The sequence below is a fragment of the Cnephaeus nilssonii genome (genome assembly GCF_951640355.1).
Source record: "Cnephaeus nilssonii genome assembly, chromosome: 19".
In the NCBI taxonomy this organism is placed as follows: Eukaryota; Metazoa; Chordata; class Mammalia; order Chiroptera; family Vespertilionidae; genus Cnephaeus; species Cnephaeus nilssonii.
In genome coordinates this window covers 34,909,632-34,928,337 of record NC_137090.1, presented here as the reverse complement: position 1 = coordinate 34,928,337, position 18,706 = coordinate 34,909,632, and the positions used below count along the sequence as shown (strand labels likewise).

Below are 18,706 nucleotides of genomic sequence, written 5' to 3'. Positions count from 1 at the left end.
TTGCCTCCCTGGGCTTTCTCTCAGGCTACACAGAAAGTTTAAAAAATAGGAAAAAAACATCATCATCCACAGATGAAGCTTTTATCATCTTGTTCACCCTGGAGGACTGCTATATTCAATTTTCTTTCTTTTTTTTACCCACTTGGTATTAGAAGGTCAGATTCTAGGGTTCTTCCGAGTTTGTCCACTGATTTAATTTATTTTAAGGTGTTGGCAGCATTGGGGCTGGTCACTTCATTCCTGCCTCAACCTTGGCTACTTCCTTCAAGTGGGAGGAGTCCGAGAGCTTGTGCCAACCTAGTGCTGAGTTAGTATTTAAGCCTTTAGGGCTTGACTGGCCCCCCTGGTAACCCAAAGTGAAGGTGAAGGTGAAGGGTCAGGATGTGGGTTGAACATCAACTTCTTATCCCATGCCTTTGCTCCTGCTTCTGAATTTGGTTCCTCTGACTCTCGGGCAAATCCACTGACTCAGCATCCTCAGCGGGCAGGCCTGCTGATTCCACACAGCTTATCTCTCTGGCCTCTCTGTTCCTGGCTTCTGGGAGTCCAAGCAGCCTGAGCCTTCCAGGCAGGAATCCCGGAGCCGCGCCTGACTGGGAGTGCCTGGAGGATTTGGGGACAAGGTTTCTGCTGAGGTCTAGTATTTTCAAACTTGGTGGACGGCTGCATTGCAGAGGAGCCAGACTTGTGAAAAGGGGGGACCAGCCTACAGCTGATTGAGATGCAAATCTGCCAGCTTTTTGTTGCTTTTAGGACTGATGCTTTGGTTTGTCCTCTAAAGAAACTTTGCCTGAACCTGTTGAAAGGTTCTCAGAGCTCTTTCTTGGGACTCGAGCCAGAATCTGGCCGCAGACACAGCGCTGGTTCCAGCGTGGTGAGGTGGGAGAAGAAAGAAAGAGCCCCTTTCTCCGTTGCGGCTGAGCTCTTTTTGCCCTCCCTGCTGGACAGTCGGGATTAATGACAGGGCCCTGGGCTAGGCATTTAGGCTTTGCCTCCCCAGTCCAGTCCCCCTGGTGTGGGCAGGAGACGGACTGGGTTCCCAGCCCAGGAGTCATGGGGCTTTTCCAGTCCTGTGTCCTTTTGGCCTCTGGGCGGCCACTGAAACCACCCACATCTGAACTCTCTTCATTTTCTCTGTCATTCGGTGGCCCACTTCGGCAGGGGCCGCTCAGGGGCCGGTGCTGCCTGTGGATGTTTCATCTCTTCTTTCATCTAACCTGTACTTTAAGTAAACATTATTTTAAAAACGTTTTTATTGGAAAAGGAAAAAAAATGTTTTTATTGGTTTTTACAGAGAGTAGAAGGGAGAGGGATAGAGAGAGAGAAACATTGATGAGAGAGGAACATCATCGATCGGCTTCTTCCTGCACGAACCCCTATTGGGGATTGAGCCCTCAACCCGGGCATGTGCCCTGACCAGGAATCGAACTGGCAGCCTTTGGTTCCTGGGTTGATGCTCAATTACTGATCCACACCATCCAGGCCAGTAACATTGTTGAGGTGCTGCCCTGGAGTGCAGAGCAGTCCTGCCCTCAGGGTCTCTGCAGTCTGCCAGCATCAAACAAGTCACCGCACACAGACTATGTAGTTTCAAGGCGTGGTCCGTACTCCAGTGGACAGCAGGGTGCTGGGACGAAGAGTGACAGTGGAGGTCTGATTCAGCTTGGGTAGAAGGGCCTCTTTGATGTTGAGGCAGAAGTGTGGAGGGTGAGGAGGGTTGAGCCAGGAGAGAAGGGGGCAAGTAGCCCTGAGGCAGACTGCATGCTGGAGAAGAGGAGAGCAAGGACTGAGATTGAGAGGGTGTCAGGGAAGCTGCTGGGGAGGCTGGATTTTACTCTCAAGGCAAGAAGAAGTGAGGGAGGCAGAGGAGGAGGATCCGTCTCACCTCTTAGACTCATGGAGTGTTGAGGACTTGCCACCTGCTGAGTGGGGTGGACTGTGAAGGTGAGAGGCATGGCCTCTGCCTAGGGAGGTCACAGTGCAGCCCAGCCATGGACACCAAGGCAGAGCCCAGGTCTGTGCTCTTGGTCTAACAGTCACTCTACCTGTGGTGGGGGGAGAGCCATCCCCTTCACTGAAACACAGCAGGAAGCTGGCCCTCGGGGTGCTGAGGGGGCGAAGGGGCTGCCATCACCCAGGGAAACTGGACCAGCCTGGGCCGAGGCTGCAGATGTGGACAGGAGACATCCTCTGTGGCTTCCAGGCCCTCCCTTTTTTTATTCAAATTGAATTTATTAGGTGACATTGGTTAATAAAATTATATCGGTTTCAGGTGTACAATTCTGTAACACATCATCTGTATATTGTATTGTGTTCACCACCCCAAGTCAAATCTCCTTTCATCACCATTTACCCCCTTCACCCTCTTCTACCTCCCCCCACCCCTTTCCCTCTGGTAATCACCATGCTGTTGTTTGTGTCTATGAGGTTTTTTTTCCCTTCTAATCCCTTCATCTTTTTCACCAGCCTCCAACCCCTTTCTCTCTGACAGCTGTCAGTCCGTTCTCTGTATCTATTTTGTTAGTTTATTTTATTCATTAGATTCCACAAATAAGTGAAATCATATGGCACTTGTCTTTCTCTGACTGGCTTATTTCTCTCAGCATAATGCTCTCCAGGTCCATCCATGCTGTTGCAAAGGGTAAGATTTCCTTCCTTCTTTCTTTTTTTCCTCTTTATTGATTAAGTTATTACATATGTGTCCTTATCCCCCTAGTGTTCCCCCACCCCCCGATTTCTTTCTTTTTTTTATGGCTAAATAATTCCATTGTATGAATGTACCACAGCCTTTTTTATCCACTCATCTACTGATGGGCACTTGAGCTGCTTGCAAATCTTGGCTATTGTTAATAACATTGCAGCCCTGGTCAGTTTGCTCAGTGGATAGAGCGTCAGCCTGCGGACTGAAGGGTCCAGGTTCGATTCCGGTCAAGGGCACATGCCCGGGTTGTGGGTTCGATCCCCAGTGTAGGGTGTGCAGGAGGCAGCCAATCAGTGATTCTCTTTCATTATTGATGTTTCTATCTCTCTCTCTCCCTCTCTGAAATCAATAAAAATATATTTTAAAAAATAATGCTGCAATGAACTTAAGGGTGCTTATATTCTTTCGAATTATTGTTTTGAGTGTTTTCAGATATATTCTCAGAAATGGAATCACTGAGTCATAAGGCAATTCCATTTTTGTTGTTGTTGTTAATCCTCATCCAAGGATATTTTTCCATTGAATTTCAGAGAGAGTGGAAGGGAGGAGGAGATACACAGAGAGAGAAATATCCATTGGTTGCCTCCCGCATGCCCCCTGACCAGGACTGGGCATTAAGCCTGCAACTGACGTACATGCCCTTGATCAGACTCGAACCCACAATCCTTCAGTCTGCAGGCCGACGCTCTATCCATTGAGCCAAACCAGCTAGGGCAGGCAGTTCCATTTTTTATTTTTTAGGTAACCCCATACTGCTTTCCACAGTGGCTGCACCAGTCTGTATTCCCACCAACAGTGCATGAGGGTCCCCTTTTCTCCACATCCTTGTCAATAGTTGTTGTTTGTTGATTTATTGATGATAGCCATTCTGATAGGTGTGAGGTGATATCTTAGTGTGGTTTTAATTTCCGGTAATTAATGATGTTGAGCATCTTTTCATAGGTCTCTTGGCCATCTCTATGTCCTCTTTGGAGAAGTGTCTATTCAGGTCCTTTGCCCATTTATTAATTGGGTTGTGTGTTTTGGTGTTGAGTTGTATAAGTTCTTTTTTTTTTTTTTTAATTGATTTTAGAGAGAGAGGAAGGGAGAGGGGGAGAGAGAGAGTAACATCAATTGGCTACCTCCCACACACACCCAGACCAGGGATTGAGCCTGCAATCTGGACATGCACCCTGACTGGCAATCAAACCTGTGACCTTTTGGTGCATGGGATGACGCTCAACCAACTGAGCCACACCAGCCAGGGCAAGTTGTGTAAGTTCTTTATAAATTTTGGATATTAACCCCTTATCAGATGTGTCATTGGTGAATATGTTCTCCTATTCAGTGGGTTGTCTTTTCATTTTGTTGATGGTTTTCTTTACAGTGCAAAAACTTTTTAGTTTGATATAGTCCCATTTGTTTATTTTTTCGTTTGTTTCCCTTGCCCTAGGAGAGATATTGGAAAAAATATCGCTACTAGAAATGTCTGAGATCTTACTGCCTATGTTTTTTTCTAGGATTTTTATGGTTTCAAGTCTTACATTTAAGTCTTTAATCCATTTTCTGAAAAAGATGTTTTTATTGATTTGAGAGAGAGAGAGAGAGAGAAGCATCGATCAGCTACCTCCTGCATGCTCCCTACTGTGGATTGAATCTGAAACCAGGGCACGTGTCCTGACCAGGAATCGAACCAGTGACCTCTTGGTGCATGGGGCAAAGCTCAATCCACTGAACCATACCAACGGGCAAGTCTTTGATCCATTTTGAGTTTATTCTTGTGTATGGTGTAAGAAGGTGGTCTAATTTTGTTTTTTGCACATATCTGTTCAATTTTCTCAGCACCATTTATTGAATAGACTATCTTTACCCCATTGTCAAATATTAATTGACCATAAAGGCCTGGGCTCTCTATTCTGTTCCATTGATTGATATGCCTGTTTTTATGCCAGAACCATGCTGTTTTCATTACTATGGCCTGGTAATATGGTTTGATATTAGGTATCATGATTCCTCCAACTTTGTTCTTTCTCAAGATTGCTATGGCTATTTGGGGGTCTTTTGTGGTTCCATGTAAATATTTGTTCTAGTTCTGTGAAATACACCATAGGTATCCTGATAGGAATTGCATTGAATCTATAGGTTGCTTTGGGTAGCATGGACATTTTAATGATGTTAATCCTTCTTATCCATGAACACAGTATATGCTTCCACATATTTGTATCTTCTTCAGTGTCTCATAATTTTCTTTCTTCTATTCACTTTGGGCTTTTTTCCCCCCCAGTTTCTTTTAAGTGTAAATGTAGATTGTTTATTTGAGATTTTTCTTGTTTCTTGAGGTAGGCCAATTATGCTATGAATTTCCCTCTTAGGACTGCTTTTGCTGTGTCATAAATATTAAATTGTTGTGTTCTGATTTTTATTTGTTTCAAGGTAATTTTTTATTTCTTCCTTGATCTCATAGTTAACTCATTCATTGTATAGTAACGTGTTATTTAGCTTCCATGTCTTGTGTGAATTTCAGTTTTTTTCTTATGATTGATTTCTAGTTTCATACCATTATGGTCAGAGAAGATGCTTGATATGATTTCAATCTTCTTAAATTTATTGACACTTTTTTTCTGCCCTAACATGTGGTCTATCCTAGAAAATGTTCCATGTGCACTTGAAAAGAATGTATATTCTGCTGCTTTGGGATGAAATGCTTTGATCTAGTATATCATTTAAGGCTGCTGTTTCCTTGTTGATTTTCTATCTGGAAAGATCTATCCATTGATGTCAATGGGATGTTAAAATCCCCTTCTATGCCCCAATTGGGTGGCTCAATTGGTTGGGACATCGTTTGTACACTAAAAAGGTTGTGGGTTTGATTCCTGGTCAGGGCACATACCTAAATTCGGGTCCAATCCCCGGTAGGGCACATTTGGGAGGCAACTGATCTATCTTTCTCTCTCTCTCTCTCTCTCTCTCATCAACAAACATATCCTTGGGTAAGGATTTTAAAAATCCCCTACTATGACTGTATTACTGTCTCCCTTTATGTCCATCAAGATTTGCTTTATATATTTAGGTGTTCTTATGTTGGGTGCATAAATGTTTATAAGGGTTATATCCTCTTATTGGATTATTCTCTTTATCATTGTGTAGGGTCCTTAGCCTTTGTTTTAAAGTCTATTTTGTCAGATATAAGTATTGCTATCCCAGCTTTTTCTTTTCACGTCCATTTGCATGAAATATTTTTTTACTTTTAGTCTGTGTGTATCTTGTAGACAGTATATATGTGAGTTTCATTTTCTTATCTATTCAGCTACCCTATGTCTATTATTATTATTATTATTATTATTATTACTAGAGGCCCATTGCACAAAGATTTGTGCAATAGGCCTTCCTTCCCCTGGCTGCCGGCACCAGTTTTCCTCTGGCACCCAGGACCCAGGCCTTCGCTCCGGCCGCAGCAGAGAAGCCAAGCCTCTTCAGTCTTCAGTCTTCAGTCTTCAGTCTTCAGTCTTCAGTCTTCAGTCTTCGCTCTGTGCCTGCATATGCAAATTAACCCACAACCTTTGTTGGGTTAATTTGCATACACACTCCTGATTGGCTAGTGGGCGTCGTGGGGGATAGTCAATTTGCATATTTCTCTTTTATTAGTGTAGATCCTTACCCAAGAATATTTTTCCACTGATTTTTAGAGGAAGTGGAAGAGAGAGGGAAAGACAGAGAAATATCAATGTGAGAAAAACACACACAACGATTGGTTGCCTCCTTTATGCACCCTGACCAGGGCCTGGGCCGGAGAGGAGCCTGCAACTGAGGTATGTGCCCTTGACTGGAATCGAACCCAGGACTTGGTCCATAGGCTGATGCTCTGTCCACTGATCCAAACCAGCTAGGGCTGGTCTATGTCTTTTGATTGGAGCACTTAAGCATTTATATTTAAGGTGATTATTGATAGGTATGTATTTATTGCCTTTTAACTATGTTCCTCTGTTGTGGTTTTTTTCTTCTTAAAGAAGACCTGCTGACATTTCTTATAATATTTCTTGGAACATTTTCCTAAGCAGTCCTACACCTGTTAACAAACTTCTTAAGCTTTTTCTTGTCTGGGAACTTCTTTATTTCTCCTTTAATTTTAAATGATGGCCTTGCTGGGAAAGTAGTCTTGGTTGTAGGTACTTGCTTTTCATCACTTTGAATATTTCACGCCAATCCCTTCTGAGGCATGAAATGGTCTCCTACACCCAAGGGTCAGTGATTTGATAGCTTTTGAAAATTCACCCTTTCATATTTGTTGCTGTGTATTTTGGATTTTTTTTTTTAAGTAGCAGTGGATAAGAAAGTCTAAAGGCTGGTGACCACAGCCTTAGGATGTGTCACAGAGAGGAGCTGGTGCCCTGAGCCCTCCCCACCAACCCTGCCCTCCTCCTTCCCATTTCATGACCTAATTTTTCTCCCCACATCCGCTGCTCACCCCTTCTGGTTTCCTGGTGTCCTGTTCAGGTCCTGTCCAGCTTGGGTTGGCTTTCAGGGACCTTGTGGGAGGGTCTTGGGGACAGTCCCATTCCCACCAGGTGAGTTAGGTCCACCTGGTATTGCCCCAACACTGTGACAGCCTTGTGCTCTCAGCATTTTCTCAGAACTGCCTCTAACCCAGGTCGTGTAGCATCAGCACAGCCTGAAGGTTAAAAGCAGGAGCTTTGGAGTCTGATAGCCTGGATTCAAGTCCAGTTTCCCCGGGTATTGGCTACAAGACCTTGGGCAAGCTACTGAACCTGTTCTGAAATTCCTGGGATATGGGGTGGGGGTGGGAGGGTGCTAAGTGACACAGGAATGAATAGCATTGAACACAGCAGCCAGCACACACAGGCACTCTGTGACCACAGCTAAGGGGTTGGCCCTGGCCTCCCCAGCAGGGCCCTCTGCCTGTCTGTGTCCTGCCTCTTGTTTGCTCTGTGTCTGAGGCTGACCTCTCACCTACATCCCCCTGCCGCACTGGAGATGCTGCTTCCTGTTGCCGGATAGACTAAGGATTTGAGAAAGACAGGAGGTCCTGGGGCAGGGGCCATCAGCAGGGTGGCCCAGGGGCCTGCCCCAGGGAGGGGGTACTTCGTAAGTGGCCAGGCAGAAGAGGGCTGCTCAGGAATTTAGAGGGGCTGTTTCAGCCCAGCCCAGGGCCCTTGGCTCCCTTAAGCATCTTCTGGCCAGCTATTCTGGAGGCTCCCACTCCCTTTATTTCCCTGGGATGGGGAGAGCCCCCTCTTTGACCCAGAGATGTCAGAGGAGCCTGAGCGGGGTCACAGCACCCTCTTTTCTCCCCTGCTTACTCTGTGAAGATTGTGTATGTGAGTCTTCTGTAAGTGAAGCCAAACAGCACAGGCGTTGTTCTCTCTTCCCTGCCCCTGGGTTTCCTCCTAAGCAGTCTTACGCCTGTTCTCAGCATACTCTGGCCACACCTATCCTTGTTCTGTCTTCTCGGTTCACCTTCCCCAGCTGGGCTGGATCAGGCCGCTCTGGCCTCCCACTGCAGTCACCTGTTTACTAAACAGGTGCAAGTGAGGCGCAGAGCAGGCTGGGCTGGTGAGGGCTGAGCTGGAGGCTGGGAGAAGAGGGGCACCCCAGGGCCTTGACACTTCCTGGGTGCTTACCTGATCTGTGTTTCTCCTGGCCCACATTTCCAGGTGGAAGAGAAGCAGCCTGAGTGTGATTGTGTGTTTGGGCACCTGCTGCATCTGTGTTGATTCGTGTGGGAAGTTTTACTGCCAACAAAGCTTCTGGGCTAAAGGATGGTTTAGGTCCCTCTAGGACAGTGGTCTGCAAACTGTGGCTCGCGAGCCACATGCGGCTCTTTGGCCCCTTGAGTGTGGCTCTTCCACAAAATACCATGGCCTGGGCAAGTCTATTTTGAAGAAGTGGTGTTAGAAGAAGTTTAAGTTTAAAAAATTTGGCTCTCAAAAGAAATTTCAATCGTTGTACTGTTGATATTTGGCTCTGTTGACTAATGAGTTTGCCGACCACTGCCCTAGGGTGAGGGACACTCTCATGTTGCTCATAGGCAGACAAGGGGCCACTCAGACACCTCCACCCACTCCTGGCTCATCTGTTGCTGGACGTCACTGCCCGAAGGCAGGAGGGCTGAGGGCCAGGCGGCCCTTGGGCAGGGACTTGTTTAAGAAGAGAAGGCTAGTAGCCCAAAGTAAGGTCCCTGCTTCTGTATGTAGTGGCTCTAGAATGAAAGGTGTGAGGGACAGAGACCCTTCCTTCTACTCTGACCTGTCTCCTCATTAGCCCCCTGTCTAGTTAAGGGGTGACCAGATCTCTAAACAATTCAGATGTTTGCACCCATCCCCAATTATAGCATATTAGGGAGACTGCCTTGGGTATTGTGCCTTGGGATTTTATCTTTTCTCTCGGTGAGTGCAGTCCTGGATTTAAGGGTCCCCTGCAGTTCCTCTCTGGGGAACCTGTGGATAGGGCACCCTGGTGCCTCACTCAGAGGGAGTGCTGCCTCGTTTGCTGGTGTCTGTCCAGGCAGGGCTCCCTGCCCACAGCAGCAGGCCCTGCAGCACTGAGTGCAGCAATGGGCTCTAGAACCTGCGTGGCCACAGGCAGGTTTCACAGGCCAGCAATCCTGGACCCTCCCCACCCATCCGCTGTGTCACACCTGTCCTGTTTGCTCATACCTGCATGCCAACCTGGAAGTGGCTGTCGTCCCACTTCACCTCCAGTTTCTGTTGCTGCTGGCAGAGCTGGCACCTGAAGCCAGTGCCAACCTGTGAAGCAGCTCTGCCTTCCCAGAAGCCGCCCCACAGTGGGCGAGCGGCTCCGGCCGCCGGCTGTCAGTGTGTGTGACAGTGCTGAGTGGGTCCTAATGGGCTCAGGTGACCCTGGTTGGCTGTTTTGGTTGCCAGTGTGGTGGGGCCTCTTCTGGACAGCAGAGGGCTGAGTGGGGTGGGAATCTGGCTTGTTAGGTGGTTGTTTTCTTAACATATTTTTTTGTTGATTTCGGAGAGGAAGGGAGAGACAGAAACATCAGTGACGAGAAAGAATCGTTGATTAGCTGCCTCTTGCACGGCTCCCACTGGGGATCGAGCCCACAACCCGAGCATGTGCCCTAACTGGGAATCGTGCCCTGACTGGGAATCGAACCATGACCTCCTGGTTCATAGGTCAACACTCAATCATTGAGCCACACCTGCTGGACTGGCTTGTTAGGTTTTGTTTCTGTAGCTTCAGGAGGTTAACATTGTAGCTTTAATCCCCTTAAATCCCCTCTATCTTCAGTTTGTATCTACTTATCCTGTTTGCTTTTTTCTTTCTTGATCCTTTTGGCTGTTGTGATCGGAGTCCATTGTTTGCATTAATTCAGTAAATAACTGCTCTGTAAAGGACCTGAGTAAGGTGTTGGGGACTCAGGTGACCAGAATGCAGTCCCTGCCCTCCAGGCCCCCCAGCCCAGTGGGAGACTAGACACACATTCATGCTACCACATGCACAGTTATGGAACTCCACCGTAAGTTACCGTGCCAGGCTCTGCTGCCAGTCAGTTGCACCACTACCCCCATCCTTTGCCTCCAATAATAGTAATTACAGTAACTTTCGGCTATTATTTATTGAGCACTTTCTATGCTTGTGTGAGTTCTAGAATGTTATCTGGATTTTCCTGTCTTCCCTAAAACTCTAGGAGGTAGATACTGATTGTTAGATTATGCTCATTCTACAGATTAAAAAACCTAAGAAAGAGTAAGCTTAAGTCATTTCTTCAAGGTCATACAAGTAGGAAGTGGAGGAACCAAAATTGGAACCCAGCACCTCACCCTCGATCAGCGTGCCCCCAGGAGGCCTCGTTGGTTAGAGGTTGGCATATGGCATGATTCACCCAAAGTGCATCCTTTTCCATGACCTTGGGGCAGCCCTGAGAGGCCTGGGCAGGCCTTTGCAGACCTCAGCTTTACAGCCCTGGCGCCAGAGGGCCGCAATCTGGAGGCACGCAGTTCTCCGAAGAGAGGCGTTTCCTTGTCTCTCCCAGTGTTACCTCGAATCTAATCAGAGGCCGCTCCTCTTTCTGCAGGATTAGTCAGCATCTCATAACTAGCAGTCCCAGCGAGGAGCGCGTTCTCAGCTCTGTTCTGAGCCTGCCCCCACTCTCCTGCCTTCAGCTGCCGCAGCACTTTTCCTTCCTATTCCTGTTGTCTTGCTGCTGGGTGGACTTGGGAGCGGGCCATTAAGGGCCAGGATTGTAGTACAGGTGTGGCCTCAGGGACAGCACATGTGGTGACTCTAGGGAGGAAAATTAGAAAGTAAAAGGTCTCAACAAGTGAAAGCAAATAAATTGGGACTATTTTTAAAAATCCTTTCCCAAGGTGTTCTACACTATAGTGTGTGTGGTGGTTGATAGCATGAAAATGTGAGGGGAGGCGGTAGCTTATGGGCTGCATGTCTGAGAAGTCCACTGTACTTAGCAGTAAAGGGGGCCCACTGCTCCGAACTGACCCAGGACACGCCAGCAGCCTGCCCTTCCCACGTGGTCTAGGGTTGGCCCCTCTGTAGCTGCTGAGAAGGCTCTAGCCAACCTGGGGCCCCACTGCCAAGGCTGGGGCCTGAGGTCACTCTAGAATGGGAATAGGTGACTCTAGAACAGGAATCCCAACCTGGGGCTCATGGGTGCTTCGAGGGACACACGAAGCCCCTGAAATTGTGGGAAAGACTTTGTGTGCATTTTCTGAGTCACGGGAGCATAGCTTTCTTCACTGGATTCACCGAAGGATCTATGTCCCCTCCAAAGTTAAGAACCGCTGCATTGCCGAAACCGGTTTGGCTCAGTGGATAGAGCGTCGGTCTGTGGACTGAAGGGTCCCAGGTTCGATTCCGGTCAAGGGCATGTACATTGGTTGCGGGCACATCCCCGGTGGGGGGTGTGCAGGAGGCAGCTGGTCGATGTTTCTCTCATCGATGTTTCTAGCTCTCTATCCCTCTCCCTTCCTCTCTGTAAAAAATCAATAAAATATATTTAAAAAAAAAAAAAAAGAACCGCTGCATTATCATTCCAGGGGGCTTGGGCCAGATGGACATCCCAGCCTGCTGTGGGGTAGCCTGAGTCCTCAGGAGGCCCAGAGACAACCCTGCCATTCCCAGTGGAGTGACTTTGAATGTGCACCTGCCCCTCCGATCTCTGGGAATCCCTGCCATGACCCTGTGATCAGGTTTCTCTCTCTCTGCACACACAGAGAACGTCACCAACGGCACAGCGGGTGAGTCAGGGCAGGAGGAGGAGGTGAGCTGGATGAATGGTTGGCTCAGCTGCAAGGCCCAAGATGAGATGCTAAACTTGGCCTTCACCGTGGGCTCCTTCCTGCTCAGTGCCATCACCCTGCCCCTGGGCATCGTCATGGACAAGTATGGCCCAAGGAAGCTCAGGCTGCTAGGCAGGTAAGTGTGTGGGGCCCTGGGCTGAGTTCCCCACTGTAGGAATCCTGGTCCCTGCTGTGGAGCTCCCTAAATGCCCACCCAGAGTTTCTACTCCTTCTGCCACCAAATCAGTAGGTGTTCTGATCCTTGTCATGTGCCAGTATTGCATACAAAAGGCCCAGGGCCCCTGGCCTGCCTGGGAAGGTCTGGAGTTCTTGTCATTAAGAACACTGGCTTCCACACTCTCTATGACCTTCTTCCTCTATCAGAAAAAAAGGTTTTGCAAAATTACTTCTAATATAAGCACATGGAGTTATCAATTATATATACATATGCCATTCTTAGTTTTTTATGTGCTTTGTGGCACATATACAAACATATAAATTAAAATGGCTGAGATTAAAAGTTGTAAAATAGAAGTCCTAGTATTTGCCCTACCATCGGCGCCTGTGTGGATCATCAGGTGTACCCTCTGGGGGGTGTCCCTGGTCTGTAAAGTTCCAGTGTGCCAGACTCAGGGTCAGTCCACCCTCTCAGGCCACGGTCTCCCCTAGCCAGTCCCCTTCGAATGATCATTTCGAAGGGCAGTGGCTTGCAATGAGCGAGCCCTGTGCTCAGTGTGTTCCGTCCATCCCCTGGCTGAGCGAGCGAGAGCGGGCACAACCCACTCTCACCTCAGAGCCTGGGCCCGCTCCGGTCGGGATGGGAAGGGCAGTGCAGTGTGGTGTTTTCCAGATGTGGCTTCCAGGCTTGAATTCCTGCTTGGGCACTTACTAGTTGGAGACTTTGGAGAAATCAGTTCTTTTTTTCCCTCTCATCAGTAAAATGGGGCCAATTATACTCCTTAGAATTGTTAAGTTAAATAAAATATTGTATATAAAATTTCCAGAAATATCTAATACATAGTAAATACTCCCAAATAATAACAATATTAACAATAATAAGAAGAAAAAATAATGTATTATTTCTGCTTGTTTTTAGTGCCTGCTTTGCTGTCTCCTGCTTGCTGATTGCATATGGAGCAAGTAACCCAAATTGTGAGGACACTTTTCCTCCACCCTTTTGTCAGGGACTGGGGAGAGTGCCCGTCTGCTCTAGGACGCTGTGCCAGGCCTGGTGCTCACTGCTCAAGTTAAAGGGGATGCTTGTTAGGCCTTTACCCAGTTGCTTATCTCAAATGGGTGGCTGGGTAAGAACAACTGCCCCAGACTGCTGTCTGAGGGAAGGTCCCAGGGTGTGCGAAACTCCCCTCTCATCACCAAGCCAGGCCAGTCCGTGATGGCCTCATTGATCCAACCTGAGAGGCAAGTTCCAAGAACTAGGCCAGCTGCAGAGGTGTGTGCAGAATTGTCAGCTGTGTCCCCTTGAGCTCAGAAGCCACCTGGTCCCCAACCCTGTTCAGGTGAAGCTGTTGCTTCAAGGAAGTTTAGAACAAACACTAAAATAGGAATTGAATTTCACCATCTATTGATTTGGGGGCACCTGCATTTTTGGTTTCAGTTAAGCTGCTTCTCACTTGCTGCTCAGGTTAATGGAGAACAGAGGATGGGGAGGCACCTTTTTTTTTTTTTAATATATTTTATTGATTTTTTACAAAGAGGGAGAGAGACTTAGAAACATCAATGAGAGAAACATCGATCAGCTGCCTCCTGCACACCTCCTACTGGGGATGTGCCCGCAACCAAGGTACATGCCTTTGACCGGAATCGAACCTGGGACCTTTCAGTCCGCAGGCCAGTGCTCTATCCACTGAGCCAAACCGGTTAGGGCAAGGGCACCTTTTTTAAAATGTATTTTTATTGATTTCAGAGAGGAAGGGAAGGAGAGAGAGAGAGAGAAATCATTGATTGGCTGCCTCCTTCATGCCCCACACTGGGGATCGAGCCCACAACCCGGTCTTATGCCCTTGACCAGAATTGAACCCTGGACCCTTCAGTCCGCAGGCCAATGCTCTATCCACTGAGCCAAACCAGCTAGGGCGGGAGGCACCTTTTGTAAGAGCTCGAGCCTGGCCTCCCTGAAGCTCAGCTGTGGTGCCCTGATTCTGTGCCTTTGTTTTCCTACAGCTCTCTCTGTGCTCATCTTCATCTCCCTGTCTCTGAATGGCTTTGGCGGGATGTGCATGACTTTCACCTCATTAACAGTAAGTATCCATTTCTTTAAGACCTCAGTTCAGTCACCGCCGTGTGAATTTGAGGCAGCTTTTATGGGCTTCAATTTCTTTGTCTTCCATTCACCTGCGTGTGCCTGGACATCCCAGCATGAGAGGGCTGCTGGTGGTGAAGTGGCTGGAGAGCAAAGCCAGCCAGCGAGGCCTCCCCAGTGGGAGGCGGGGGTCCTGCAGCACAGCAGAGCCTGGCTCTCAGAGCGGGTCCATCCCCTGTCTGCTGGCCTTGGCTGAGGCACTGAGGAAGCCAGCTTGCTAGCCATGTGTCCAGGGAAGACGGGAGCAGGGAGGAAAAAAGCTACCGCCCACTTTCTTTCTCTTATTTTCCATGACAGCCCTGGCTACAGGGCAACCTAAAAACAAACCTCCCTCGCTCGGAATCTCCCCACCCCTAACCATTGCCTTTGTCCAGAACGGAATGAGAACTCAGGGGAGCACACAGGCCACCTCTCCTTGGTTTGTGGAATGCCAGGACACAGAAAGCCCCTCTAGGGAAGGAGAGGTTTTCTCAGGGTGCTGAGCACCCCCTTCTCGGTAGCACCAGGACGCCACAGAAGGGGAGGGAGACTGCAGTAAGGCTCAGGCTGAAGGAAAGACAGTCAAAGGAAGCCAAACATGCCTTTCCTGGGAGGAAGAGGGAAGCTCTCTGCAGGCTCGCCCAGTCCGGCAAGGGTGCCTTTCAGAGCTGGCCATTGGGAAAGAAGTGAGAATAACAGGCTCTTCTAAGAGATTTCTGTCCAACAGGAAAGCCTGGCCTGCCTCAGTTTCCCCGTGAAAAAGTTTTTATGATATAATACCTACCAGCACTATTTGCAGGATACTCTGGTTTCTCATTTCTCTTCCCACAAAGGAGCCAGGAGTTGGGGGGCCCTTGTTTAGCTGTGCGGGAGCCCGGGGACTGCTGGTCTTCCTGCAAGGAAGCTTGAATAGGTGCTGGCACCTCTGTGACCCCTCGTCTGCGGGCCGTGAGCCAGAGGCCACAGGCCTAGTATGTCCTCTGGTCACCCTTCCTACACTTGGCCTTGTTAACTTTACCCTGGTGGGAAGGACCCACTGTCTGGGTCTGGGTCTTGGGAATGGAACGTTCAGCGGCATCTCTGTAGGTGAGAAAGGCCATGGCACGGGGCCATGTGTGCGGTGTGCTCGGGGAGGGGGTAAGACACACAGGTCTGGGGACTCTGGTTGCCCTGCTCCGGTGGTATGAGAGAGATGGGTTTGTACCCTTTTGTGCATTTTTATTTTGATTTTTTTAACCAAGTAGATTAAAGAAAAGAAAAATGTTCCCTCCCCCCACTCAAATACCCAGAGGTCAATAAATGTCGAAACTGTAGGAAATCTGTTAGAACTGCCAAATTCCACTAAGTTGTGTAAATTGTGTAACAGGAGTCATGGTTCTGTTTGTTCTTTGACAGCATGAAAATTATCAACTCTTTCATCAAAAGGAAAATTAAAAACCTGGCAGCACCCATCATTTTAGTCACTCTATGCCTATGTCATGGCAGTTCTGAATTTTGGGATAAGAGAAAGAGATGGTCCTTGAACTTGAGGAGTTTATGCTCTGAGATGCAGAAAGATGTTTTACTGTGATAAAGCATAAGACAAATGGATAAAAACCACCATACCACAAATCCTCTTTAAGAAAGCCTTTAAAATGAACTTGTAGTTGTCTAAGAAACCTCAGGAGGCTATTAAGACCATAAGGATCTGTTTTCTTTTTTAAATTATAAAACAAACATGTTCTTCTTTCAAAAAGTTAATATTTTCTAAGTATAAACTATAGACTGTAAAATTTTATAAGCCCACCTTTATCATTTAGAATGTATCTCTTCAGTATTTAAAAAGAATTGCAGATACCAATGTTACTCTTTTTTTTTTTAACCAATGTTACTCTTTTTAAAAAAAAATATATTTTTATTGGTTTCAGAGAGGATGGGAGAGAGAGAGATAGAAACATCAATGATAAGAAAGAATCAGTGATCGGCTGCCTCCTGCACACACCCCACACCGGGCACTGAGCCTGCAACTCAGGCATGTGCCCTGACCGGGAATCGAACTGTGACCTCCTGATTCATAGGTCGATGCTCAACCACTGAGCCACACTGGCCAGGCACAACTTGTCTTTTTCACTTAACAATGTATTTTTTACATCTTTTCCTGCCAGTGCTTAGAAATCTACCTTATTATTTTAAGCTCTCGAGATCGACCACATTATTAAAGGGTTCCATGTAATTCTATAATACAGATATTACCATAATTTATTTAACCATCTTCCTACTAATGGACACTTGGGTTTGTTTCCAATTTTTCTGATTTATGATGCTGCTGAAGTGAATGTTTGTTCCTGTACATATATTTTTGTAAAATAAGTTCCTGGAAGTGGGATTGCTGGGCCGCAGGAACAGTGTGTTTGAAATGTTAACGGATACTGTGAAGTGGTCTTTCCAAAAGCTTATACTGTCTGTACATGATGCCATCCTACCCACGCGTATGAGAGTGCCTTTTTCTCCACACCTCTTCCAGTACCCTGTCATTAATCTTTCAAACACTAGCCAATCTGATCTGGTAAAAAATGATATTCCGTGATTTAAAATTTTTTTCCTTTAATTGTTAGTAAGACAGAGCATCTTTTCACCTCTTATTTGTGGCGATTTGTATTCTGTGAATTGCTTCTTTGTGGCATTTGTCTATTTTTCTACAGGATTACCTTTCATATGCAAAGCAATTAGCTCTTTCTGAGTGAGCAAGGGCTCTTACCCGCGGGTTTTCAGGCTTCTATGTGGGCTGTGAATGAGCCTGAGGAGGGCTGTGCTCTCCCTGGAGATTCTGTGCAAACAGAGTGTGTGCTCCCAGGTGCATTTTTCTGGGGGAGGGTCCATTGCTTTCACAACCTCTAGGTCTCTGTGGAGGCCAAAGGCACACAGCAGGGGTGTTCCTATCAACGTCTCACTTCCCCTGGGAGGTAAAAGGCCACACAGGCCAGATAGTGACCAGGCACTTAAAGTGTTTGGATAGCAGGGATCTATTTAAGGGAGGCTGGTGGCTGGTCCTCTAAGGTCCCCATACTTGGGTCTAGAGCACAGGCCAGCAATCTGCTACCCCAGGCCAAAGGGAGGCCACTCCAGGGAAGTGGGTGTTGTGAACAGTTTTATGGGTACAGAGCCACGCCCACTTACTTCCTTTGTGCAGTGGCTGCAGAATGAAGTAGTTGTACAGAGACTGTATGGCCTGTAAAACCTAAAATATTTTCTGTCTGGCCTTTTACAGAAAAAGTTTGACAACCTTTGGTTGAGAGGCCCCACGAAGCTGCTTAATCACTGTCTTCTGTGGGAAGGCAGGGGCTGACACACCTCTCACCCCACATCCCGCTGGACGCCCCCCCCCCCCGCCCCCACTTTTAGTTACACAGGCCAACTCCCTAAGCGCTTTTACTGAAGTGCTTTTCTTTTTTTGTTAATTCTCACCTGAGGATATTTTTTCCCCATTGATTTTTAGAAAGAGTGGAAAGGAAGGGGAGAGACAGAAAGAGAGCGAAACATCAGTGTGAGAGAGACCCATCGATTGCCCGAAGAGGGCTGGGGATCTAACTTGTTTTTTTGTTTTTCTTAAGCACTTTTTAAGTCCTCTCTTTCCCCTCCACGGCCGATCCTGGCCTGAGGCTTCTCCGTGGGCATCCTCCTGTCTCCTGAGGCCTCAGATGAGGGCTCCGACAGCTGCTCCTCCTCCAGAGCAGACCCTGAAAGAGACTGAGCAGCAGGTCAGCGAGGGCTGGCCCGGAGCTCTTGGGCAATGAGCTAGGGCTGGCCGCAGCTTCTGCTGAGCGGAGCTGAATCTCGTTCTGACACAACCCAGGCCTTTAAAAAGCAGAACTGTCAGGAGCAGCTCCCAGTGATGCTGATCTAGCAACACAATGGCACTTTCTGTTTGTGTCTCCCACCCATATTCTAATGCGGGGGCCAAAGGAGCCTTCAGGGTCGCCTTTAGGAGCATCTGAATCAAGTCTCCTACAACCGCGGTGGGCCGTGGATAACTGCTCCATGATAACCTGGGAATTGGGGGCAATGTGTTGTCATAGAAACCTTATTTTGGGGATTTTCTGAGTCCCAGTGGGTTTAGTGTTGCCTGGGTTGTGGTATAAAGATGTACAGGCCCTGTAAGCTGTTACCTCAATTGGTGGAGAGGGGCCCCAAATTGGCAAAATTGCCTTTCCCCGCAGGCCAGGATGGGTTGGCAGCTAGACCTCCTTCCCAGAGCCCAAGAGGTCTGCTGATGGGTGATCCTTTCCTCTGGGGGTGGGGAGGCTCAGAGGGCCCGGGGAATCCACACCAGGGGGGCTACCTGACGGCCAGCACTGGGCTCCCAGGTCCCTGCAGCAGAGGGTGATGTCCTCAGGGGAGGGTGCCAGGTCGTTCCAGGGGTGCAGAGCACTCCCCAGGTCGAGCCTCATCCTCCCGCCCCCTGCC

General features: G+C 47.9%; 1 protein-coding gene across 2 annotated transcripts in view; it reads left to right on the top strand.

The window, feature by feature from the left end:
- The window catches only part of SLC43A2 (solute carrier family 43 member 2), a 45,757-nt gene that overhangs the window by 2,943 nt on the left and 24,108 nt on the right, over positions 1 to 18,706 (top strand). For both annotated transcript variants that reach the window (XM_079797062.1, XM_079797061.1), the window contains 3 exons: positions 11,899 to 12,100; positions 13,061 to 13,116; positions 14,146 to 14,222. In XM_079797062.1, coding sequence (XP_079653188.1) covers positions 11,899 to 12,100; positions 13,061 to 13,116; positions 14,146 to 14,222 — 335 coding nt within the window. The remainder of the gene's footprint in view (positions 1 to 11,898; positions 12,101 to 13,060; positions 13,117 to 14,145; positions 14,223 to 18,706) is intronic.